General features: G+C 44.1%; 1 protein-coding gene across 8 annotated transcripts in view; it reads right to left on the bottom strand.

The window, feature by feature from the left end:
- Window positions 1-981: 981 nt before the first annotated feature.
- The window catches only part of FCHO1 (FCH and mu domain containing endocytic adaptor 1), a 48,060-nt gene continuing 22,993 nt past the window's right edge, over window positions 982-26,048 (bottom strand). For 2 of the 8 annotated variants that reach the window (XM_074302217.1, XM_074302215.1), the window contains 21 exons: window positions 21,396-21,500; window positions 20,150-20,248; window positions 19,823-19,919; window positions 12,481-12,525; window positions 12,065-12,149; window positions 11,671-11,695; window positions 10,965-11,022; window positions 9,566-9,750; window positions 9,423-9,447; window positions 9,073-9,124; window positions 8,821-8,912; window positions 8,449-8,721; window positions 7,514-7,626; window positions 6,899-6,986; window positions 6,101-6,212; window positions 4,180-4,335; window positions 3,827-3,959; window positions 3,263-3,462; window positions 2,600-2,655; window positions 1,586-1,750; window positions 982-1,298 (listed from right to left, as the gene is read on the bottom strand). In XM_074302217.1, coding sequence (XP_074158318.1) covers window positions 1,261-1,298; window positions 1,586-1,750; window positions 2,600-2,655; window positions 3,263-3,462; window positions 3,827-3,959; window positions 4,180-4,335; window positions 6,101-6,212; window positions 6,899-6,986; window positions 7,514-7,626; window positions 8,449-8,721; window positions 8,821-8,912; window positions 9,073-9,124; window positions 9,423-9,447; window positions 9,566-9,750; window positions 10,965-11,022; window positions 11,671-11,695; window positions 12,065-12,149; window positions 12,481-12,525; window positions 19,823-19,919; window positions 20,150-20,248; window positions 21,396-21,500 — 2,202 coding nt within the window. In that variant the 3' untranslated portion in view covers window positions 982-1,260. Of the gene's footprint in view, window positions 1,751-2,599; window positions 2,656-3,262; window positions 3,503-3,806; window positions 3,960-4,179; window positions 4,336-6,100; window positions 6,213-6,898; window positions 6,987-7,513; window positions 7,627-8,113; window positions 8,207-8,448; window positions 8,722-8,820; window positions 8,913-9,072; window positions 9,125-9,422; window positions 9,448-9,565; window positions 9,751-10,964; window positions 11,023-11,670; window positions 11,696-12,064; window positions 12,150-12,480; window positions 12,526-19,822; window positions 19,920-20,149; window positions 20,249-21,395; window positions 21,501-26,048 lie in introns of all 8 variants that reach the window. The other 6 variants (XM_074302202.1, XM_074302201.1, XM_074302205.1 and 3 more) reach the window with 4 other exon arrangements.

The following is a 26,048-nucleotide window of genomic DNA, read 5'->3' as shown; positions in this document are numbered from 1 at the left end:
AGAATCAGGTTTGCCTTCCTCAATAAACCAGCTAGTGAAGTTTCTGGTCTTATGTACAAGTGTCCAGTACAACTTAGCGTGCTTCTACCCTTCTCATGCCAGATCCATCTTTCCCTCTAGAAGAACAGTCCTAGGACTAGGGAAAAGGGGAGGCAGACAATATCTGAGGAAGAAAGATTGGTTCGAGGGGGAGGTAGGAGCTTTAAATAGGCCAGATACCAAATTCCAAAATGATTTCCAAAAATGAACCTTGTAAGGACTAGGAACTTGTAGGAGGAACTCCGAAATCTAAGCCATGATGCTTACAAGTGCCAAAGATAATGTCAAAAAACAAAAAGGAAGGGAATTAGAGAGAATGGTTTCTGGGATGGGAACCAGGAGAGCAGATTTCACAGAGGCTGAAGAGAGATAGGGCTGGATGTGGGGGCCCAAAGACCTGAGCAGGATAGAAGTCCACCTCTGCCACCCACTGGCAAAGCTAGTAAGTGACCATCAGCCTTCAGTAAAATAGAACAATTGTATCTCCCTTGGCAAGATAGGTGGGAATCCAATAGAAGATAACCTGTGTGGGGAACCTGCCAAATTAATACTAAAGAAAGATAAAAGCCAGTAGCATATGACTAGCCTAGACATTACCATGTTTAAGGACTCTCTGGGTCCTATCTGACATCCATGATATCCTGGGTTCTAAGGACCCTCCCAGCTCTGACACTGTTCTAAGGCCTAGGGCCCTCCCAGATCTGATATCCTCCCAGCTTTGAAATTCCATGTTCTTAGGGCTCTCCCAACTCTTACATTTTGGGTTCCAACACTGCTGCTTGCTGATCACTGCTGCCTGCTGATCTTAAGAGCTTTTCCTTGAAAAATCCTCTCCAGTGTGGAGAGTATCTGGATGAGGTTTCACACTGAAAAGTTCCCAAAGTAGCCAAGCTAGGCCCCCTCCCCCTCTTTCCCCAAATGAGAAGCCCAGAGCCAGAATAGTTTTATTAGAAAATAAAGTGTTTATTCAAATGACATAAAACCTCAGGGGCTGACCTGGCCTTGGGTTGAGCAGGAGGAATGTGGGAGGGAAGAGGAAGTTCAGGGGAAGGGCTCAGCCCAGGATGGGGAGCTTTAGGCCCCCCCTCTTTCCCAATTATTCTAGTCCAAGCTAGGAGCTGTAAAATCAACTTGGGCCCAAGTTGGGAAAGAGGGGGGGCTTAGACGACTCCCCCATGGAATCCAAAGTGCAAATCTAAGCCCGAGAGGAAGCAGCACAGGCTAGCACAGTCCAGCTCCGCAGCTGGCCAGATAGGTCCCTGTGGAACAAGAGCAGCTTGCCTGGGAACAGGGAAATGGTGTGGGCTTCCTTGCCTAATTCCATGCTATTGAACGGGTTCCCCCCTTTCCATTCTATCAGACCCTCTGGAGGTTCCCTTTTCTCTTCCAGTCCCAGATTTCAATCTATTCCCTCCTCTCCCCTCATCACCTCCAGGCAGCACAACTGCAGATCCCTTCTTGAGGACCCAAGGGTGGAGCCTCATGGAGACTTTGATGATGAAGAAGCCTGGGGAAGGGGAGAATGGCCCCCTCCCCATTCTAGTACCTGTAGTAAATCTTCTCTTCACCAAAGACATGCGGTATCCATTGCCCACAAGCTCCACATCCACCCCAGACAGGGTGCTGCCCTCACTGGTGAAGTGGGCTGCTACCGGGCTAGGCAGGCTGGGTCCGGACAGAGGTTCCCAGCTGGCAGAGAGATGGCCTTGGCCTGGGGGGGGGGTAAAAGGAGCCATATGCTGGTCCAGCCTAAGCTTGGGAAGCAGGGCATTCTCTGACACCGTTCTAGCTCTGACCTCCTGGCTTCTAAGGGGCCCTCCCAGCTCTGACCTCCTGGGTTCTAAGGGGCCCTCCCAGCTCTGACCTCCTGGGTTCTAAGCCCCCTCTCAGCCCTGACCTCCTGGCTTCTAAGGGGCCCTCCCAGCTCTGACCTCCTGGGTTCTAAGCCCCCTCTCAGCCCTGACCTCCCGGGTTCTAAGGGCCCTCCCAGCTCTGACCTCTTGGGTTCCAAGGGCCCTCCCAGCTCTGACCTCCTGGGTTCTAAGGGCCCTCCCAGCTCTGACATCCTGGGTTCTAAGGGCCCTCCCAGCTCTGACCTCCTGGGTTCTAAGGGCCCTCCTAGCTCTGACCTCCTGGGTTCTAAGGGCCCTCCCAGCTCTGACATCCTGTATTCTAAGGGCCCTCCCAGCTCTGATATCCTGGGTTCTAAGCCCCCTCTCAGCCCTGACCTCCCGGGTTCTAAGGGCCCTCCCAGCTCTGACCTCTTGGGTTCCAAGGGCCCTCCCAGCTCTGACCTCCTGGGTTCTAAGGGCCCTCCCAGCTCTGACATCCTGGGTTCTAAGGGCCCTCCCAGCTCTGACCTCCTGGGTTCTAAGGGCCCTCCTAGCTCTGACCTCCTGGGTTCTAAGGGCCCTCCCAGCTCTGACATCCTGGGTTCTAAAGGCCTTTCATCTCTGAGATTTATATTTTAAGGTTCCGTAAGGGAAGACTTAGGACTGGGGACACACTGCCAGAAACCTTAAGAGGAATCTCATCCTTCTTCCCCCCCCCAAGGGCTCACCCCCTTCTTCTGATACATCTGGAAGTCTCCATAAAAGCCTCTTCTCCTCCAGGCTCCTACAGGTAGAAAAAGGTACAGACCTCAGCTAAGTCTACTAGCCTGGGCCGAGTCCCTTCCTTAAACCATTCCTACCAGAGTACAGACTCTTGGCTCTGGGTTCCTAGGCCCAGACAGATGCACTTGGGCCTCATCTAGGATCTCAGTCTCATCCATAGGGTGACCCACTCTTGTATCTTTACTGAGAAAACTCCAAATAAGCTCACGAAGAATCAGACGTGATTCACAGATAAAACAGCTTTTCTTCACCCAGCCATTCATCCGGTTCTTCTAGGTCCCACTTCTGGTCAACTTCCCGTTTCCCTCAGAGCTTACACACCATTTACTGAGGTCTGCCCAGCTGGTAACTTCCACCCTCAATTACCTCAGTGCTCTGCATACAGCCAGCACATGATAAGTTATGTATCCACTCACATGCTTATGTGGCTTCCCTGGGTGGCTTCCTATGTAAGCAAGTTCCTTGAGGGTCAGGACCGCCCGACTCTTTAGCATCGGGCACAGTGCCAGTACTTCTAACAGGCTTGTGGACTGAAGTTCCAAGATCCCAGAATATAATAAAAGTCCCCTGTAGCTACATCCTCATTGGAAAACCCAAGGAAGTCTTACCAGCTAGCAGAAGGCTGCAGACGGACGTTGGTGACTGGCTCCTCCACAGGCAGCAGAATCTGGACATTGGTGAGTGGGGTGGGCAGAGCCATGGCGCTTGGGCAATAACTATACTCCACTGAGACTTGGGTCAGGGCCCGGCCACATTGCCAGTGGGCACTGAGCTGCAGAGGGGCCGCCTGGGCCCCAGGCTTAGAGAACTGGGCAAGGAAAAGGGCAGCAGTTTAGGGAGAGAAGCAGCTGGTCTTGTCCCCTTCCCTAATTTGTTCTGTGGGTTGGCTGAGACCCCTTCCAACTCGATCTGCTCAATACTGTCTCTGTATGTGAAAGTTCCCTATCCTGTCCATTGGAGTGCCCTAGAGAACTCCCTTCCCATCTCCCTGAGTTTCCATTTAGAGCCCCCATCCCCACTCCCATCCCCATGTCTAGGCCTTGAGACCACACGGCCTGGGCGTCTGTGGAACTCCCACCAACTTTCCCTCCATCTCTTGCTATCACAGCTGACATCTTCCTTTTGGACTCCCAGCTTCCCCTCTTCCTGTACCCCCCCTTCTAGGCCTTCACCTGGTATCTAAGCAGCACCACATTGTAGTATGAGGCTGCCGGGGTCTGTTCCGCCTGGCGCTGGAGATGCCCTGTCAGAGCAGACATGTTCAGCCAGAAGTCCTTGGTGGCTGGGTCGCTTTGAGAAGGGTCACTGGAAAGCAGGTTTGGGGCTGGTGGGTCCAGGCTCCCCACAGCCATCCCGAGCTCCGGGACAAAAGCTGGCTCTTTCTTCTCTCCCCACCCCAGTTAAGATCCAGGGTTTCCTTCCCTCCCCAACACTCCCACCCAGTTACCTCCTAGCTTTGGTCCCGTGCCCCCAGGGTACCCCCACAACATTGTGGCCAGACCAGCTGCCCCAGCCTCCTCCACACCTGAAGAGCAGGTCAGCGTTGGGCTGGAAGTGTTCAATGATGGTGGTTCGTACCAGACGGAAGCTGAGCACAGGCAGGGGCATCGTCCCATTGAACACCCTCACAATCCCCGCAGGGAAGGACATGGTCAGCTCGCCTGTCACCTTCACCATGCAGCTGTGGGGCACAGAGCTCAGAGGGGGCCCTGGGCCTCCCCTCTCCCCTCCCCCACCCTCCCACTGAATCTCACCTCCAGAGAAAAGAGCTTTCCAGAGCGTAGCTATGGCATCATGGATACCACGTTGAAGTGGAGTCAAGGAGACTCCAGTTCAAATCCTCCTTCAGACTCACTAACTTTGTGACCCTGAGCATAGCCTCTTTCAGCCTCAGTTTCCCCATTTATAAAATAGGGATCATAATAGTACATACCTTCCTGGGAAGGAAGTGGTTCCTGAGATGAAACACTTTGTATGTCTTGAAAGGCTTTATAAACAGTCTCAAAGTTTATTATTTTCATTTTTGTATTTTACATATTTTATTATTCTGTTAATGTTTATCTTACATTTATATTATAGTTCTATAATATAATTTAAATATATTTTACACCAGTGGTCCTCAAACTTTTTAAATAGGGGCCAGTTCACTGTCCCTCAGACTGTGGGAGGGCTGGACTATGGTAAAAACAAAAGCTCACACTCTGTCTCCATCCTCAGTGGGCCACATGTGGCCTGTGGGCTGTAGTTTCAGAACCCATTTTACACATTAAAAATGGAATATTTATATATTTAATGTGCAAATATATTAAAATATATGTTAAAAATTATGACATTTTATGTAGATTTATAAGATACATCATATATTTTATATAACATATAACATAATTGTGTTGCTTTATATTATATAAACTATATAGAGTTGTAATTTAAAAAATTATATATAGTGTAATAAATTTTATTAATATTTTTATATTACATGTTTTGTTAATGTGTAATACATTTTCTATATTGTATATTCTACTAATGTATAATATATTTAATATATTTTACATTGTTTTGCTTTTTGCTAAAACCTGTGATTCAGTATTATAAATTTTATTAATATTTTTATATTACATGTTTTGTTAACAAATTTTCTATATTGTATATTCTGTTAATGTATAACATATTTAATGTATTTTACATTGTTTTGTTTGGCTTTTTGCTAAGGCCTGTGATTTTATCATTGTAGGAAACTCCTAGTATGTCAGCTTCCTCCACAGACGCAGCCCCGGGGTTTCTCCGGCCTTTCTAATCTCAGCCATTGGTCTGAGCCAGGAGAGGTGTTTTAGAGGCCAAATGTAAAAATAGCCTTTCTGTCCTCCCCATTATGTCTTCACAGCTCCCTTAGTAAGATCCTAGGCTATCACTGCATCTGATGTCACTGTTGTCTACAATGTTCTTTACTATCCATGATCTCACCTGAGCCTCAGAACTCAAAATAGTTCAACAGAACTATTTTGCATAACTATATGGATATGTATACATATAGTGTATTTAACTTATACTTTAACATATTTAACATGAATTGGTCAACCTGCCATCTTGGGGGAGGGGAAGGAGGAGAAAAATTGGAACAAAAGGTTTGGCAATTGTCAATGTTGTAAAATTACCCATGCAGACATCTGGTAAATTAAAACTATAATTAATAAAAAAAAATAAATACTAAAAAAAAAACTATTTTGCAAAAAGGGAAACAGTCTCAGAGGAAGATGCACCCCGAAGGTGGTCCTGTAAGTTAGTTAGGGAACCTCAATTCTTATTCTAGTTCTATCCCTGATCTCTTGATCTCTGGAATTCTTAGGGGGCAGGACTACCATAGCTCAAGAGGCAAGGAGAATGAGTGATGGTCAGACCTGCCAGCCCTCTTTCCTCCTTAACCCCATCTACTCCAATCCGTGTCCTACCTGAGGGCATCCTGGCCCCGGAAGTAGGCATTTATGTACTCAGTGAAGGCTGTGGCTACAGGCAGGGCATCCTGGGAACCTAGCACCACAGGGCTCGGACCCCTGGAGATCCCTGTGGGGAGAGGGAGGGAGAGAAAAATAAGTCCCAAGAGCCAGGCCTGCCCCTCAAAGAGTTGTATCAGAGGATAAAATAACAGAGCCAGGAAATTCCTTGGGGATAATCAAATGCAGCCTAATTTTACAGATGGGGAAACTGAGGCCCAGAGTTGGGGAGGGGGGGATACTCATCCAAGTCAAATCTGGGCAAGGCTGGGACTCAGAATGACAGGATGTCACGGTTAGAAGGCACAGATTGCAGAGAGGAATGCCCTTAGCAACAGGTGGTACAGGCTGTCCAGGGATGGGAAGCTCACTACCAGTTCCACTTCTGAGCAGCCTTCTTGGTATCTAAGTTTTTCCTAACTTAGAGCAAGAATCTGCCTCCTGGACCTCTCTTCCATCCATTGCCCCCAACTTTGCCCTCAGGGGACATAACAAAGGAAGTTAATCCCTTTTCCTCTGGAATGCATTTTAGGCACCAAGAAGATTTTAAGAGTTTGAGCTGGCCCCTTTCTCAGAAGGGAAAACTGAGGTCCACACAGCTGAGAGAGGCAGAGTTGGGGACTGAAACTTTTAAGGATCTCCTGTTTCCCAGCCCAGAGCCCTCTCCTTTCTGTGACTTACACAAGCTCTCCACAGCAGCTCAGAGCCCCCCCCCCACTTCTGACTCCCACCATTCCACAGGCCCCCAAGACCTACCAAGGCTTGACTGGGAGAATCCGCTGTTCCTCTCTGGGAAGCTGGTGGGGCCGGAGGAACTCAGTGGGGAGGGACTCAAGGAGCGAGACTGGAAGCAAAGTAGAGACCATTGGAGCTGGCCAAAAGTCAAGTCTGGCCCTCTTTATAGGAAAACAGAGGCCCTTAGACTTTTTCTTAGTAGCATCTATTTAAAACCAGCCACAAGCACCATATGTAATGGGGACAAACTAGAACTATTCCTAGCAAGATCAGGGGTGAAACAAGACTGCCCACTATCACTATTATTCTACAATATTGTATTAGAAATGTTAGCTTTGGCAATAAGAGAAGGAAAGGAGATTAAAGAAAAATAAGAGGCCCAGAGACCAGGGAGTTGGGATGTGAACCCTGCACTCTGGACTCCCTCCCCAGAGGTAAACTCCCACCCTGGGCAGTGCCCAGTGCCCACCTCCCTATGTTGTCCCGAGAGCCTCTTCCCATTCCTCTCCACCTCCAGGTCCTCTTTTTGTCCTGGGACTGTGACAGCCCAGAACCATGAGTGACCATGTACTATAGGAAGTCAAGCATGTGTAGCCAGCTGCCGACCCCATCCTCCCAGGCGCTGAGCTGCCCTACCAGGTCTCCATTGCTCCGGGTGAGGGCACTAGGTATCTTCCTGGTATGGCCTCTTCTGGGCAGCATGGCCTGTCCCTCTCGCAGCCCTGTGTCAGGCAGAGCAGGCACCTGGTCTGGGTATTGTGGGATGAGAGACGAGTAAGAACAACAATAGTAACCATAATAGTTAATATTTATGTAGCATTGTAAGGTTTGCAAAGCACTTCACATGCACATGTAAAGTACACATATATAAGTGCACATATATGCATATATATGATTATCTGATGCTTTCAACAATCCTACAGTGTCATCCTCACTAGGAAAGCAGGGCTGATAAGGGCTGAGTGATTTCCCCAGGAACCTGGGCAACTTGAAGTATTTGGGGCAGGATTTGAATTCAGGTCTACATGACTGTGTAAGGTACTCTGTCAGTAGAATCCAAAGGATACAAGTTAATGGTGATTAGAATTTCCAATGAAATTTGGGAATTTACTTCTAAATCTACAAAGTGTTTTCCCTCACAATAGTTCCCTCCAGGGTATGTAAAAATTATAATCTCAATTTTACCAATTGGGAAACTGAGGCTCAGAATGGGGAAGGACCCACCCTGGGCTGTACCTGGAGTCATTGGCCAAGCCAGGACAAAGCTTCCTTGTCCTTCTGTGTCCTTTCCACCACATCCTAGTGCTTCCCTTCCATATTCATCGTACCCTAAACCCCCAGGCATCATGGAAAGGAAGAGGAAGGGAGAGGACTCAGTTTCCCTGAGCAGTGGGTAGTAGTCAGAGGAAGGCACTGTCACTGGGTGTATTTGAGCAGAAGCTTAGACCTTCTGGGAAGATGCAATAGCAGGAGGCTGGTCCGGACCTGACAGCTTTCTGGGGGTTCTCCCAACTCTGAGACCTCCTGAACCTGGGAGAACTGGAAATCTTGGGGAGGGGACTCAGACTCACCATCACTGGCCCAGGGGTCAGGGCTGGGCTCGGATCCTGGAGGCCCCCCTGGCGCTGTCCAGGCCAGGCAAGTGTGGGGCCGGGATGATGGGGAACGAGGAGGTCTCCTGGTCCCAAGTGGACTCTGGGGTGTGGCTGGTCGGGGAACCCAGGAGTCTGGAGAGGGGCCAGGAGCTGGGTGGGATGGAGAGTCCAGGCCTGAATCTTCCACATTCTCTGGGGATGAGGAGGAAAAGGGAGAGGGGCTGGAGGTAAGGCCATAGCTGCCAGAACCTGGAGAAGGGCAGAGGGAGAGGAAAAGAAGGGGATCAGACACAAGGGAGTCCAGTCTCACAGCCTGGCCTCCCCAAGTGGCCTTCCCTCCAGCATCACCTGGAAAGTCTTCTGGCTCCAAGGCTGACTCCAGAGGAGGGCCAAACAGGGCCTTGGACAGCTGTACTTCTGCTTGGGGTGTTTCTGCACAACTGGAGAGGGAGGAGGGATTAGACAATGGATCTCAAAGGGTGGGGAGGGAGGGGATTAAACAAAGGGGGAAAGGGCATGATCCAGGGTTCAGGGGAGAAGATACAGGGAACAGAAGGCAGAGGGTTCTTCATCCCCCTCCCTCCCTACACACGTACACACCTGATGGCTCTGGAGGCCGAGTGGGGCCTCAGTCGTTTCCCTGACATCTCCCCTGTAAATAGACCCCACAACTCAGTTTAAGCTCATGTTCTCCCATCCATTACCCACAAGATGTGCCCACCAGGGGTCCCCAGAGGCCCTCCTCCTTTTCCCACTCAGAACTCAGACTGGTCACTCCAGGACAAGGACAGACTCCAGTCCCAAGAGCACAGAAGTGGTCCAGGAGCAGAGGTCTGAGAGACCCGGAAATTGCCAGAGGCTCCAGAAGTAGGCCGGGGCAAGGGCCCAGCCGCTCCCACCTTCTGTCTCTCACTGCCCCCAGCCCTGCAAGAATGAAAGGTGGTACTTACGGGAAGAATGGCGTTTCATGGTGCCCTGTGAACAGAACAGGGATGTCAGGCAAGTGACCCAGTGTATACCCACCAGCTACCCCATCCTGCAACCAATGGGCCAATGCGCATGACCTCTGACCTCCCACTGCCCAGCTCCTTACCCCAGGGGCTGGTGGCAGGATCAGGTTGCCCGCTGTGGCTTTGAGCTGGGCCGCAGCAGCCTCAGTGTCCCGGGGCTGGCTGGGGGGTAGAGCTGGCTTGATTTGCACAAAGAACTTCCGAGGTTCCTCCTCATCATCGAAGTCAGAATCACTGGACGAGCAGAAGCGAGAGTTCTCCCGCTCTGGTGCTCAGGGGGTCAAGGAAGTGAATGACTGTCACGCCCTCCTGGCCCCTCTCCTGCCTCCACCACAGGCATCTCCCCCCCCCATCTCCCCAGTTAAGAATGGACAGAGCCTCCAATCCCACAGACTGCACCAGTGGACAGTGGAGATGGACTCAGAACCTATGCCCAGGTGGCAAATACAACTCCAAAAACTTATTGGCTGTGTGACCCTGGGCTAGGCCTTTCACTTCTGTTTGTCTCACTTTCCTCAACTATAAAATAGGGGCGTAATAGCACCTACCTTCCAGGGCTGTTGTGAATATCAAGTGAAATAATATTTGTAAAGTTTCAGCACACAGGAGGAATTTAATAACTATTTCCTTCTTTCCTTCCTCCATTCCCTCTCTTCCTCCCTCTTTCCTTTCTCCCTCTTTTCCTTTCCTTTCCTTCTTTCTCTCCTTCCCTCCTTCCTTCCTTGGACCAGGGATTCCCTTAGTGTTCCTGTGGGTAGCCGCACATCTTTTGCTCACACAAGTGGCTCCCTGAAAGCAGACCCAATGCCAGGGTCATCATAAATTATTCTAAGGGACAGAGACTGGACCTGTGATCTAGCTGATATAAGAACTCCCCGATGAGTTCCCTCCCTCTACCAATTCAGGTTGGTCCCTGCCAAGAGATCCCAGCCTCCCTAGAGCCTCAGTCATACGGTCATACAGCCAGTATGTTTCAAAAACAAGACTCCAACCCAAAAACTTGATTTTAAATCCACTATGTTTTGCTGCTTATTATTATGATTATTCCTTAATATATATATATATATATATATATATATATATATATATATATATATATATATATATATATATATTCCTATTTTAAAAACACCAACTTTAGAAAATTCTCCAAGTTCATTAGTTGCAGAAAAAGTGTTATTGGCCGGAGTGTCCTTATCTGGGAATTCCCTAGGCCAATTAAATCAAAAGCCCGGACCTTGTTACCCATCCTCTCCCAGGCCTGCTCCAGGGTCCAGCCCCAGGCAGCGGCCTGGCTGCCATTCTCCAAGCTGACCACCAGGTGGTGACCATTTACCACTTTCCAGGCCTGAATTCTGAGCTTGTCCACTGAGCTGCCAATGGCACAGGCCTGGCTAGGAAGGGGGAGAGAGGGGCAGGGAGTCTCTAACTTGGCCCCACTCCCCAGGTCCCACCTTTCCTGGACTAGGGATGGAAGGATATTGTTCTGATTGACATCTGGCCGGACAGAAAATCCTTCCTCGTCCACCACGGGGCATGTCTGGGGGAAGAGGTGTGTCAGGGCACTGGGAAGGGGGGAGCCCCCATCTCATGCCCCCTCAGACAGATACCCCCCCTAGGAGAAGGGACAGTGGGAGGAGCCCGGCTCCCCTCAGGCCCAATGCTCCATCAAGCACCGATGACTTTGTACCGCTGGGTCCCATAGCTGGGAGCCCCGACTCCTCACCTATGCTCCTTCAGTTCATATCCTTGGCGCCCCCCCCCCAGCAGCCGCGGTTTTCACATAACCTTTTTATACTCCGTAATATGTATCTCGCGTGTCCCTAGATAGCTACATGCCTTCTTCCAGAGTAGGATGTGTGCTGCTTCAGAACGGGACTGAATTTGTTTGCCAGCCCTTCCGTGTACCACCCCAGCACTTAGCACAAAGCCTGGCTTACAGCTTGTTGGCCAAGTGTTATTGGCTGACCCAGGGTGTGATTTGGGGGAAGATCTTCCCCTTTTGTTTTGGAGGCTTGGTTACCTATACTGACTTCCTCTCCTCGAGTATGGTTTTTAAGGGCAGCTCCTTGTCTTCTGAGTAGAGGTGGGAGCCTCCCCTGCCTTCAGTCTCCCCAGTGCCCCAAGCCTGGGCCCCCATCAAGATCTCAGGCTTGAGGAGAGCAGAACTCTCACAGCCCCTACTCACCACTGATTCAGCCTCCGGGGAATCCCTGGAGGAAGAAGATCCCAGACTATTAGAGACCGGCTCCCCTTTGAGCCCCATCCTTTCTCACCTTTCCTTAGAACTCCTCCCCCCAGCTCCTCCATGCTCACATCCTCCTCTCAGATCCCAGAAGGGAGTTCCCTTTTCTCACCTCACAACTTTCTACCCCAATCCCCCATCCCAAGGGTATCTTAGGCCCATCTACACTCCCTTCTCTATTCCCCACTCCTACCACAAACCCCAACTGTCTCAACTCTGACATCCCTGGCCTCCCATCACCCACTATCTCCAGCTCAAGTCAGGATCACTCAGAAGATGGCAAGGACGCCTGGTGCCCCTCATGGGGGGGAACCGGGCTTCCTGAAACGCTACGTACGATGGCCGATGTTCACGCTCCCTCCGGCTCAGCCCGGGAATTCGGAAGGGCCTGCTTCCACCACTGGCTCGGGGGCGTCTCCCACCTGTGTTGAGGAGGGGGGAATAGGGAGGGGATAGACAAAGGCATTGAGCCCCAAGAGAAGGGACCATGGAATCTGGCAGCTCCAAGAGAAGAAGTCATGGAATCTGGAAGCTCCAAGAGAAGGGATCATGGAATCTGGAAGCTCCCTGAATTTGGATATAGTGGGAAACATAAGGAGAAAGAAAGGAGCCCCCCACACCCGCCCCACCATGCCACATTCCCCTTCCCCTCCTCTGTCCAATTGCGAGGATTCTGGGGTCTTCGGACAGGAGTAAGGGGAGAGGGGGTGGAGGGCCCAGGCAGGGCCTCCAGGGGCCCCCACACGTACTTGCCTTCCGGAAGGGCCATAGAGCTGTACTCCTCAAAGTCTAGGACACCTGAAAAAGAAAAAAAAATTGGGAGAGCCCATCAGCTACTTTCCTGCCATCTCTATCTGTTGAAATCTTACCTTTAAGGGCTATCTCTCTTTCATCTCTCAGAATCAGATCTTTTTTTAAAATATATTTTAATAATTTAAATCAGAATCAGATTTTCAGAGCTCATCAGGTTCAGAAACCTTGACTACAACATCCCCTTTTTTCACAGAAGAAGAAACTTGGCCCAGACACAGAAGTGACTTGGCCAGATCATAGATACGGCAGAGAGAGAAACTAGGTCTGCTCATTCTTAGTTCATTCATTTAAATCTAGGAGGGAGCTTAAAAGTCCATCCAAATCTGCCTACAGATAGCTTACCCAAAGATACACAGGCAGAGCCAGAATTTGAACCCAGATCCTCTAAGTCCAGCACTCTTTCTGAGATCTTTTAATTTTAGAGTAACATTTAACTTTGGGGAAAAAAAAACACAACAAATACCTAGCTACAATGTTTAAAGTTAGCAAGGTCCAGTCACTGATTTCTAGTTCTGCCTTCACAGGGCCCTCTCCCTCCTCATGGCAGGCCTCCTTTGGCTCCTCACAGCACAGAAGTGGCCCATAAGGTCCGATAGTAGGTTAGTAAGGTCCAGCCACTGACTGCCCGTTGTCTAAGGCCCAAATTAGCTAAGTAGAACCCCCAGGCCACTAGACCAATCTTTGGCCACGGCATCCCACGATGCCTGCGTCGGTCCTTTTCACATCTATGGTGGAAAAAAGGGCAGAGGATGCAAAAAAGCATGGCTCCGAGACCATTTATGGACCTGCACTCAGGCCTGGCTCCCTAAACGGTAAAATCCTTGTCCAATGACAGATATAGGAATATGAACCCCAGGAATGCTGATATTTCCCACATAATGGGACTAGCACTGAAAAGAAGTTTCAGCTAAACGATAAGACAGCTTTTGGGCTCGGCTCAGAGGGGCTGATACAAAGGAATTGGCAACATGCTTCACTGGGTGTCCATGGGTAACAAAAGGAACTTCATTTCATGGGAATGAAATCCCACTGCCATTTTCCTTGAAAACACATCAGCATTTATTACAAAGGACATAAAAATTCCATAGAGCATAAGAGTGCAAGATCCATGAAGCTAAGTCAACAACGGGTCACCAAGCATTAACCTTAATACTTAACTTCAATATGACAGTGGGTAGGGGAGATGTTATCAACATTATGTTGCCGGAGATGGCCCAAAGATTAAGAAATAAAGTGGTCAAAAGCTCATCTGATTACTCAAAAGTCTCCCATCTGAATCACATAAATCTGAGGATTCTAAGAGGCTGCAGCAGCCATAAGTCAACCCATACAAAAAGGAATCCTCACTATAACATACATGACAAATGATTGTCAAGCTCCTTCATGGAGCCCTCCAAGGGGGCACTCACTGCCTCCACAGCAGCTAAGTTGTACTGTTATAGAGCTCTAATCACTAACAAGCTTTCCCAAATCTAAGCTGGTATTTTTCAACACTATTCCCTCCTTTTGGTTCTGCCCTTTGGGACCAAATGAAACAAGTCAATTCTTCCTCCACATGACAGACCTTCAAATACTAGAAAACAGCTGCCATGTCCCAGAACTCCCAATGGCCTCTTTTCTCCAGATTCCTCACTTCCTTCAATGTCTCATGTGATCTGACACTCAAGGCCCTTCATCATCTTGTTTACTCTCTGGTCATTCTCTAACTTGTTAAAGTCCTTCTGAATCAATGGTCCCCAAAGTAGGAAGGTAACTATGACATTCTCACTATTCTGGGGCAGGCTCCCTGCCTCAGATTTCTAATCTAATCTAATCTAATCTAATCTAATCTAATCTAATCCATCTTCCACTAGGTTTCCAAAGTCATCTTTTTAAAACACACATCTGACCATGTCATGTAGTCGGCTCCCTATTATTTCCCAGGATAAAATATAAAATCCTCTGGGATTCAAAGCCCTTCATAACCTGTCCCCTTCCCACTTTTCCAGTCTAATTAAACTTTGGATCCCCCTCCCACATATACTCTGGAGTCTGAAAACAATGGGCACCCCACTGTTCCTCATACATGACATTCCAGGTCCCTACTCTTTCTGGCTGTCACCCAGGCCTGAATATTCCCCCCTCCTCCTGCCTTCCCCGGCTTCCTTCAAGTACCACCTTCTACCAGAAGCTTTTTCTGATCCCTTTTAATGTTGGTACCTTCTCTCTGTTGTTGTTTTTAATTTATCTCATCTCTTTTGTTTGTACGTAGTCATTTGGATTTTTGGCAGCTAGGTGGTGCCATAGTACAGAGAGTGCTAGGCCTGGGGATAGGAAGACTCATCTCCCAGAGTTCAAATCTGGCCTCAGACAAAATTACTAGCTAAGAGATCTTGGCAAGTTATTCTACCCTGTTTGCCTTGGTTCCTCCTCTATAAAATAATCCAGAGAAGTAAAGGTCAAACCAAGAAAACCCTGACTGGGGTCATGGAGAGTCACACACAACTGAAAGCAAATGAAAGACAAAGAACAAGAGGAATATTTTCTGCCTTTCTTTTAACTGCCAGAATTTAGCACCGTGCATGGCACATTCACAAGGACTTTTGACTGCTTGGAAAATGAGATAACACTTTCAGTGAGCTCTCCAATACCAAAACCCCACTGAGAATCTTCCATGATGCTTGAAGACTATAAATCATGGTATATTCATCTCTGCAGATGATTCAAAAGCAATAGAAATATCACAAGGTCCTGGAATTATGGGTAAATGGGTAAAGAGTTGGAAAGGCTCTCTGGGATCATTTACTTTACAGACAAGAAAACGGAGGTGAAGAGAATGAAAAGAGAAAAAAGTTTCCCATTCTCTCAGACCTAGATTCAAACCTAGAAGCTGAGTGGGCATGAAGTGATCGAAGTCTATTGATAACAATGATCTGCACATTGAGAAGTGATAGAATTGCAAGGATTGCAAAAAGAAGTGAGCCAGTTATAAAGGCAAAGGATAACAGATAGAAAGCAACGTCCCATGGGTAGCCAGGAAATATCAAAAAGACCCAAAGCGGTCTCTCGTGCATTGAGTCATCCTCTCTGGAGGATTACAGGGCAAGGGGTGGGGAAGAATAGAGAATAATAACCCCAAATGTAAGTTAGGATTAGTAGCAGTGGAGAGAGTGCCCCGAGTGTCATACATCCATGGAACTAGTAGGGTATGAATCAGAGTGGTGAAATGAAAAAGAATATCCTGACTCTGCTATTTTATGACCATCGGCAAATCATTCATTTCTCCAAGCCTCAGTTTCTCCATCTATAAAAAAGGAGTTGGATTAGAGAGCCTGAGGTTCCTCCTAATTCTAAATCTATGACAGCGTATAGAATCTTATTTACACACCTTAATTAAAATATTCCCTTGTAACTCGTCCCACTTCTCTTAATTGATAGTCTATGAAGCCTCCTTCCTTTCTTCCCCTCCTTGGAGCTGTGCTTCTCTATGTCCTTGTCATTTAGCATTCTAGTAATTTGGGGTCATGTTCTAGCCCCCTGCTAGGCGGTGAGCTGTATGAGGGCGGGGGATGGGTGTGTTATTTATTCTCAGATCTCCCACGGGGTTCTGCCCTGAGTAGGCGCTCGATAAATGTTTGCTGGTTTTGGTCTTATATCCCCAGTGTCTTGTAAATAACAGACATTTAATAACAGTTTATAGAACAAAAGGCAAAATGGATAAATGAACTAATGGCAGTGGCAGCCCCCACATTTAAAGGACTAGAAGACTTACAAAAATATTTTCCTGATTATTATCCATAGCTCTGAAGGTGTGACGGCACCATTATTTTGTACCTTGGTCAAAAGCCATATCTGAAGCAAGGTGATTTTGGGATCCTAGGGGGCCCAAAATGACTTTGTGGACATCCCCAAGACCCTGGTCTCAGGGGGATGGGTCTGAATGGATAAGGACAGGATGTGTGATCTATTGGGTATGAGGGAATCAAGAGAGAAGTCTCTTACTAAAGGTAAACAAAATAATCTAATCCCAAAGAATGAGTGGGTCAAAGAACATAGAAAAAATAAAGAATTTCATTAAAGAGAATGACAACAATTAGACAACATAAACAGTACTTGTGGGAAATTCTCATATCAGTCAACAAGAGAAAGAATAGATCAATGATTGGGTTTGCAATGACAAAAATTAGGGAAAAAACCCAAAAATATACCCAAATTAAACACCAAATTGAAAATCCTAATCAAGAGAGATTAGTTTAATAGTAAGAAAACCAATAAACTAATAAATTAAGTTGTTTTTTTTAAAGTAAAATAGATAAAACCATTGACTTGAATTTTAAAAAAGAAAACCAAATTATTATTAAAAATGAAAAGGGTGAATTCATCACTAATAAAGAAGGTATTAAAGCAATAACTAAAAACTCTTTTGCCCAACTATATGCCAACAAATCTAAGTGAAAGGGATGAATATTTACAAAAATATATATTGCTCAGATTAATAGAAGAGAAGTTTGAATACTTAAATAACCCTTTCTTAGAAAAAGAAATTGAAGCCATCATTGGTTTCCCTAAGAAAAAAATTCTGAGGACCAGATGGATTCATAAGTGAATTCTACCAAACACTTAAAGAGCAATTAATCCCACTTTATGTAAATTATTTGGGAGAATAAGCAAAGGAGGAATCCTACCAAATTTCTTTTATGACCCAGATATGTTCTGATACCTAAAACCAGGAAGAGCAAAAACAAAACCAAAAATAAAGCTATAGACCAATTTTCCTAATATTTATGCAAAAATTTTAAATAAAATAAAATAAAATTCTATAAGCAGATTACATCATCACAAAGATCATATAATATAAGCAGGTGGGATTTACATCAAGAATTCTGGGCTGATTCAATATTAGGAAAACTATCATCATGATTAACCACATCAATAACAATAATCAACCAAAAAAATCATAATTATCTCGATACAGGAAAAAGTTCTTGACAAAATATAACATTCATTCCTCTTGACTCTATAAAGAATAGGAATAAGTGGAATTTTACTTAAAATGATAAATAACTTTTATATTAAATCATCACACCAAATATTACTTGAAGGTTTCTAAGCTAGAAACCGTCACAATAAAATCGGAGTGAGACGAGGATGTCCATTATCACAACTATTATTCAATATTATACTCAAAATGCCAGTTACAGCAGTAAATAAACAAAACTATCACTCTTTGCAGATGATATGGTATATTTGGAGAATCCCAGGAGAATCAACTAGAAAAACCAGTTGAAAAAAAACCAGTTTAGCAAAATTGCAAGACATAAAACAAACCCATATAAATCATAATGATTTCTATATATTACCAACAAAGTAGAGCAACAAAAGATAGAAAGAAAAATTTCATTTAAATTTATCATAGGCAATATTCAAATACTTGGGAATCTATCCATCAAGACAAATTAAAAAAACTACAGAAACACGAATTGCAAAACACTTTTTACATGAATAAAGTCAGAACTAAATAAATGAGAAAAATATTAATTGTTCATGGGCAGGCCAAGAAAATATGATAAGATTGACAATTCTATCTAATCATCAAAGACTTATGTGAACTGATACAAAGTGAAGTGATAAGAATCAGGAGACAAGTACACAGTTACAACAATGTTGTACAATGATCAACTGTGAATGACTTAGCTATTCTTAGCAATACAGTGATCCAAGAGGAAGATTCCCTAAGACTTACAATGAAAAAGGCAATTCACTCCAGAGAAAGAATTGATGAAATCTGAATGTAGATTGAAGCATATTATACTTTATTTTCCCTTGTTTTTTCTTCTACAATATAAGATACAGAAATATATTTTGTATGACTATATCAAATTGCTTGCCTGTAGGGGAGGAGTAAGAGTGTAGGAGGGAATGTAGAACTTAAAATTGTAAGAAAACAAAGGTTAAATATTGTTTCCACACACTTGAGAAAAAAATTAAAGTCTTAAAAAAGAAAAAAAAACCCTATTAATACTGTGCTTTTTTTTTTTTTTTTTAAGCTTGGGCTCAGGTCTTCCAGAAACAACTTTGATTTAATTTAACATTAATATATATCCAAAGCCATTTTTATCTTGGAAAGAGATATGCAAAACTAGCATAAGTCCCCATGCCTTTTGACGTGACTTCTCTGCCCAAGATGAATTGAAGATCAATCTCAAACAAGGAAAACACCTCTTACAACATAATCTTGGTTAACATTCCAGAAAATGAGCAACCAGATTCTCTACCCACTTCGTCCTGCACTACTCTCTTCAAGGAATCACTGGAGTTCCTCGAAAATAGAATCTAATTCTGAATGGGAGATGACCAGTTCCTCCCTTTGAAGAGGGATATTTAAAATTGTCTTTCATGTGATTATTGCAGAAAAGATGGAGAAAAGTGAGAAGGTACAACTCAGTGGAGTACTCTGGGTTAATAGCTGAAATCATTAATATTTCACAACATCAGTCTGGAAGGAAATCTCCAGAGGAATGGGCCCAGAAACCTGTGGGGAACCATACCTCTGGGATTGACAATTAAGAGTGATAAATGCTTATCAAATTTTCAAATAATACAAAGATAAGAAAAATAATGAAAAAAAAAAAAAAAGCTCAACATGTTGCGATCCAAAAAGATTCTATCACAGTAAAACATTAGGCTAAATTTATTAAGATGAATTTTGTAAGGATAAATATAAAGTCACTTGTTTTTCTTTAAAAAAATCAATTTTATAAGTATGATATGGAGAAGGCATGGCTTGCTAGCAGCTCATCCGAAGAAGAGAGGGGAATCTTAGTAGATTATAATATCTGTTTTATGGCTTCTCCCAGCTCTGACATCCTGGACTCTAAGGGCCTTCCCTAATTCATTCTGGGTTCTAAGGATTCTACTAAGCTCTGACATGTTTTAAAGGCCCTCTCAGCTCTGACATCCCAGGTTCTCAGGGCTCTCCCAGCTCTGACATCCTGGGTTCTAAGGCCCTCCTAGTCTGACATCCCAGGTTCTAAGGGCCCTCCCAGCTCTGATATCCTATATTTTTCTAAGGCCCTTTTCTGTTTTGATGTTCTATATTCTAAATGTCCTTTCAGCTCTGAAAATACTTAGATTGGAAGCCCTCTTTCCTCCATGAAGCTTTTCCAGGTAACTGAAAAACTAAAAAATTAAAATGAAATGAAATGAAAATGAAGCTCAAGATGAAGATGTAAACTCATCTCTTTTCACACTCCAATGACATAACAACAAATTTCAAGCTTGACCTGAGCAGAGAACCACTCACCTGGCTTTTCCCGGCCCGTTCCCTTATTCTCAGCAAACTTTCTCACCAGAGTTTCCACACTCACATTTTCCACATTCTGCTTGAATTCTTCATGAACCTACATGCACCAGAGGGAGGTGGAGAAATAGTGCATTATTCTGGGGAAGCCCAGATGTGGCACCCCTTCCAGACATCCTGTAGCGTAGGACCTTTTCCCTGGGAAGGGGCCCCCCTTCTCTCCTCCTGAGCCCCTACTCAATGGCTTCCTCTTTTGAGGAGTTTATCCCCTGAGACAGGCGGATGTTGGGTGGGAACCCACCTGCTCCTCTCTCCCAGCCTTGACCTCACCTGCCCAATCTGTACGTGTGTGTCTTCCACAGAATGAGCATATGCTCCCAAGATGCCCTTCATGTGTCGAAGGTGGGTTTCCTCAATGGCCTGGAAGCGCTGCCCACACATAGGAAAAAGGTCACATGGTACCTGCTTGGCCAAGACCATCCTACCCCTTTCCTCTCAGGAAACTTACTCCCAGCCCCTGAATTAAAGTCAAAAATAGTTCTCTGTGGACCACAAAGATCATATTCCTAATGATCAGCTCTCACCCATGTATCTGGCCACCCTCAAATGTCTTCTGTGGCTCCCCAAAACCCACAAGAGGAAGGCTTGACATTCAAAGCCCCAAGCTCCCACTCCGGCCCTGTCTCCCCATTCTCCAGCTCCATGTAAGCTATATTATAGCCAAGTTAAATGATTCAACATTTCCCTATCTCAAACTACACTCTTCCTAGGCAATATGATTTTGTTCAAACCCTTCCCTAGGCCTAGAAATGCTTTGCTCTCCATTTTTGGTGATTGGATCCTAATGATCCTTCGGGATTCCCAGCCTTTAAGAAGACTTAGATCTTGCATCATCCCTACATCCTATAAAGAGTTCTCCCAATGGGATCACAGGCTGCCAGGCTGGAAGGGATGAGAGATTTGTTCACAATCACACTATAAAAGGGAATGGGTTTGGAGTCAGAAGCCCTGGCTTTGAATCTTATTATCCTTATTAGCTAGCTGGACAAGTATTATTATCCTTATTAGCTGGCAGGACAAGTTGTCGTCTTATCCTTATTAGCTAGCTGGACAAGTCCTTTCATTTCTCTGGGTCTGTTTCCTCATCCACAAAATCAGGGCTTGGAGCAGATCATGAAAGCCAGTTCCAAATCCTAGGATTCCCCAGGAAGAGCTACCTTGAATTCTCACTGTATTTGATTTACCTTTTTAGTATGGTCCCTTTTACTTAATAATATGGACAGAAGGGCCTTGTATTTCCCCTCCTAAGCAAGGAGCTCTGTGAAGGTAGCGTTAGAACCTACTGCCTCCCTAGACCTCCTCCTTAGCCCAACACAACGCAGTCTAGAGCCCATCTCTGAATGTACGCTGAATGAGAGGGTCAGTATTAAGTAATGCTGGAGCTCTTACTGGCAACACGCACAAGGAAGTAACCCAGAGGATCTATAGGTCTTGAAGGGTTGTCTATTTGTTTCTCTATTTGTTGTCAGAGAGCACTCCCTGGAGGGTGTTCTCCCCATCCCCTGTATTCTCATACCAGTGCCGATTCCAGCATCTTCCGCTCAAAATCAGCCCGGGCATTATTGTACTTTTCCACAAAGCGACGCAGAGTCTCTGCTGCCTTCTTCATCTTTCCTTCTACCTACAAGGGAAACAAGGAGGCTTTTTTTCTAATTAAAATAACATTTAAAAAATCCTTTTGCTTTTACGTTTTAAAAAATTTAAAGTTTTTGTTAGTCCAAAAAAAAATTGTTAAATATGGATCTGCTAACCATTATATAAGGAATTAAATATATATATATATATATATATATATATATATATACATATATTGTGTATATATATATCATAATTATACATACATATAATTACATGTATATTATAAATATATAAATTCAAAGTTGAGAGGCAATTAAGGGTACAGTGGATAGAGAGAATTCAAATCCAGCCTCAGACACTCATTAGCCATGTCACCCTGGACAAGTTACTTAACCTGTGATGTATCAGTTTCTTCACCTATAAAATAGGGATAATAAAATCTCTCTCAAGATTGTTGTGAGGATCAAATGAAATAGTATCTGTAAAAGATGCTTAGCACAGTACCTAGAGTACATAGAAGTACTATAGGAATACTTATTTCCTTTCCCCTCTTCTCATTCTCAATGGATAAGTCATCCAAGGGCATGGACAAACAGAAGAAGTGTAACCAATTAATAATACGAAAGACTGCTCCAAATCACTAATAAGAAAAGAAACACAAATCAGCTTAACTCTTGAGGGTCCACCCTCATATCCAACAAACTGACAATGATGATAAAATGAGTCAATTTTGGAAGGGCTACGGAAAGACAGGCATACTAATACTGTTGATGGATCTGTGAATTGGTTGAACCATTCTATAAAACAATTTGGAATCATGTGAAGAATGTGTCTAAAATGTTTATACTCTTTCACTTTCACAACCCAAGAAGTTCAAAGACATAACAAAAAGTCCTGTAGAGGCTGGTAATGAAGAATTGTTTGGTAATGAATTATTGGAAATAAAGTAGGAAATACCTAAACCAATTGTGAATTATAGAATTGAAGAATTGAAAAGGATATCAGTGTCATATGGTCCAACCCACACACAAAAGAAACTCCCATTACGGCATAATTGACAAGTAATCATGCAGCCTCTACTTGAAGAAATCTAAAGAGAGAAATCTTACCATCTCTTTTAAGGCAAACCCATTTCATTCTTGGACAATTCTAACATTTTTTTTTATTAAAGCTTTGGCTTTTTATTTTCAAAGCTTATGCATGTACCAGATCTTAAATTATATTATAAAGCAGCGGTTACCAAAACCATTTGGTATTGGCTAAGAAATAGACTAGTTGATCAGTAGAATAGGTTAGGTCCAAAGGACAAAATAATCAATAACTCTAATAACCTAGTGTTTGACAAACCCAAGGACCCCAGCCTTTGGGATAGAACTCAATGATTGACAAAAATTGCTGGGAAAATTGGAAATTAATATGCCAGAAACTAGGCATTGACCCACACTTAACACAGTACACCAAGGTCAGGTCAAAGTGGGTTCATGACCTAGGAATAAAGAATGAGATTATAAATAGAGGAACAAGGATAGTTTACCTCTGAGACAGTAGAAGAGGAATGAATTTATGTCCAAAGAAGAACTAGAGATCATTATTGATCACAAAGTAGAAAACTTTGATTATATCAAACTGAAAAGTTTTTGTACAAACAAAATTAATGCAGACAAGATTAGAAGGGAAACAATAAACTGGGAAAACATTTTTATAATCAAAGATTCAGATAAAGGCCTCATTTCCAAAATATATAGAGAATTGACTCTAATTTATAAGAAATCAAGCCATTCTTCAATTGATAAATGGTCAAAGGATATGAACAGACAATTCTCGGATGAAGAAATTGAAACTATTTCTAGTCCAAATCATTATTAATCAGAGAAATAATATTGTCTCAATTTATCTCTTAAATCTATCATCTACAGTATTTCTGCTCTCTTCAGTCACTCACTCCTTTCCATGACAGCCATTAAAATATTTGAAGATTACTATTATGTTCCTCCCAGGTCTTCTCTTCTCCAGGCTAAATATGCCTAGTTTCTCCCAATCAATCTTCATTTGTTAAGACCTTCATTACCCTAATAATTCTTCTCTTGATATTCTCCAGTTCATCAATGTCCTTCTTAAACCATGGTGCATAAAACTAAACACAATACTCCATATGAGGTCTGATGAGGGTAGAAGAACATGACTATCACCTTCTGTTGTAGGAAGGTAGGCCCTTCCTTATTCATGCAGCAGTCTTAGACTGCTTTATTTTCTTTGGCTACCATATCACACTAACAGATTCACATTGTAGTCCATTATAATCCCAAGATCTTTTTCAGAACAAATGCTTTCTAACCATGCTTCACCCTTCTGTGAGGGTAATTTCTTTGGTTCCTGAGTATAAAACTTATTTGTGTGTATGTGTGTATTATAGCCCTGGGATATTTTATTTTCATCTTTAAAGAGAAAGGGAGAAAAAAATTCAAGTTTTTTAAGTTCTTAATCTGGTTGTGGCCACATGTAAACTTTACATTTATCTATATGGAATTTCATCTAATTAGGCTCAATTTGACATTTTAATCCAGTGGTCCTCAAACTTTTAAAATAGGGGGCCAGTTCACGGTCCCTCAGACTGTGGGAGGGCCGGACTAGAGTAAAAACATAACCTCACACTTTGTCTCCACCCCTCAGCCCATTTGCCATAACCGGCTGGCCTAATAAATGTCCTCAGCGGGAGCATCTGGCCTGTGGGCCATAGTTTGAGAACCCCCTGTTCTAATCTGTCAAGCTAAATCCTGACTATCACCTACCATTAATTATTCCTCCTACCTTGAAGTCACCTGAAAATATGAGCCTGTCATCTATGCCTTTATCCAAATAATCAGTAAAAATGTTAAACAGCAAAAAAATCCAAGTATAAATCCCTGGAGCACTCCACTAGAGATTTCTTGCCCTGTTAATACTGAACCATCAGCAGCTATTCTTTTGAGTCATCTAGGCCTGACTCAGGCCTATTATCATCTACTCTGTCTCTCCATCTTCTCCACAAGAATCTTATGTGAGAATTTAACCAAAAGCTTTGCTAAAGTTTAGGTAAACTATATTCCTTTCCCCTCATCTACTTGTACTAGTAGTCCTGTCAAAAAAAGAAAAGATTATTCTGGCATAACCCATTATGAATGTTAACTCTTTATAATCAATGCTTCCCTTTCCAAACATTCACCATCTATTTCTCCCAAAATAAATCTACTCTCGGATTTTCCTAGGAAGGGAAGTCAAACTCCCTGACCTGTGGTTGGCAGACTCTATACCCTATCCCTTTTCTGAAAACTGGGACAACATTTGCATTTCTCTAGTCTTGTGTTCTCTCCTATTGATTACGGTCTTTCAACGATCAGTGGCGATGCCTCTGCCGTCATATCTGCTCATTTCTTCAGAACCCAAGAATGTAATTCATCCTTACAGTTGTGGTACATGAATGTAATAAAATATTGCTTTGTTATAAGAAACAATGAATACCAAGAATTCAGAGATGCATAGGAATGGATACAAATGGATACAGAGAGAAGGAAGCAAAAGCAAGAAACAATTGACACAATGACAATAGCAATGGGAAAAAACCACAAAGAAGCCAAACTGAACACTATAATTATGAGAAAATGCTCCTCCCGCCCTCCTTTGCAGAGGCGGGGGCCCGGGGGTGTGGATTATCACATAGGCTGTCAGACCCAGCTGATGGGTAGGTTGGCTTAGCTGAACTTTTTTTTTTCTCTCTTTTTATACTTTTTTTTTTTTTTTTTAAATGAGTGGTGAGTCATTGGGGAGGTATGTATTCAGAAATGAAGGTGATAGGAAAATAAAAGAGTCTAATATATCTCTGTAATACCATGGAACTCCAATACAAGTGACAAAGTAGATGAAAGAGGGTAGAATGTAATAAGCCTAAAAAAAATGTAGATGGGGGAGGAAGGAAAGGAGGAGGAGGAGAAGAATTAGAACTAAGTATGCATGAAATAGGTAAACAGAAGAAGGGGATGCAGACATGAAAGGCAGCGTCATAAGGGCATTATCATATTAAAGATCATGTATATTTAAAACAAAAACTGTACATGGGAGATTCATAACTTCAATCCTTCTGTCTTTTGAACGAGATGAGTAGAAATAAAGGAGAACAGATTTCACAGGACTCAGATGTGACTTGCTAAGGAGCAGAACATCTCAAAGGTGATTAAGGTTTCCAGTCTGGATGACAAGGAAGATAACAGTACCTTCAAAAGGAGGAGGATATTTAGAAGGCAAATTAAAGAGGGAACAAGACGTGGGCAGAACACTCAGGCAGATGTCCAGCAGGCAGCTGGAGACAAAGCAGGTGTTCAAGGGGAGAGATTCAAGCTGGACACAGACTTGAGCATCACCTGTGTGGGGGTGACAGTTGAACCCATGGGAGTTAAGTGATCAAGGCTTAGGAAAGAGCCAGAGTTATTGTGGTCACCACAGTCATTGATGGGGCAGGAGGAAGAGGATGGAAAGGAGACCAAGAAGGCACAAGAAAGACAGAATAACCAGAGAATGGCTGTTGTCCTTCGTTCTTGAAAAATGACATCACCATATC

Source organism: Sminthopsis crassicaudata, chromosome 1 (genome assembly GCF_048593235.1).
Source record: "Sminthopsis crassicaudata isolate SCR6 chromosome 1, ASM4859323v1, whole genome shotgun sequence".
In the NCBI taxonomy this organism is placed as follows: domain Eukaryota; kingdom Metazoa; phylum Chordata; class Mammalia; order Dasyuromorphia; family Dasyuridae; genus Sminthopsis; species Sminthopsis crassicaudata.
Note: the sequence above shows the minus strand (reverse complement) of the source record. Positions and strands in the feature narration are given on the sequence as shown.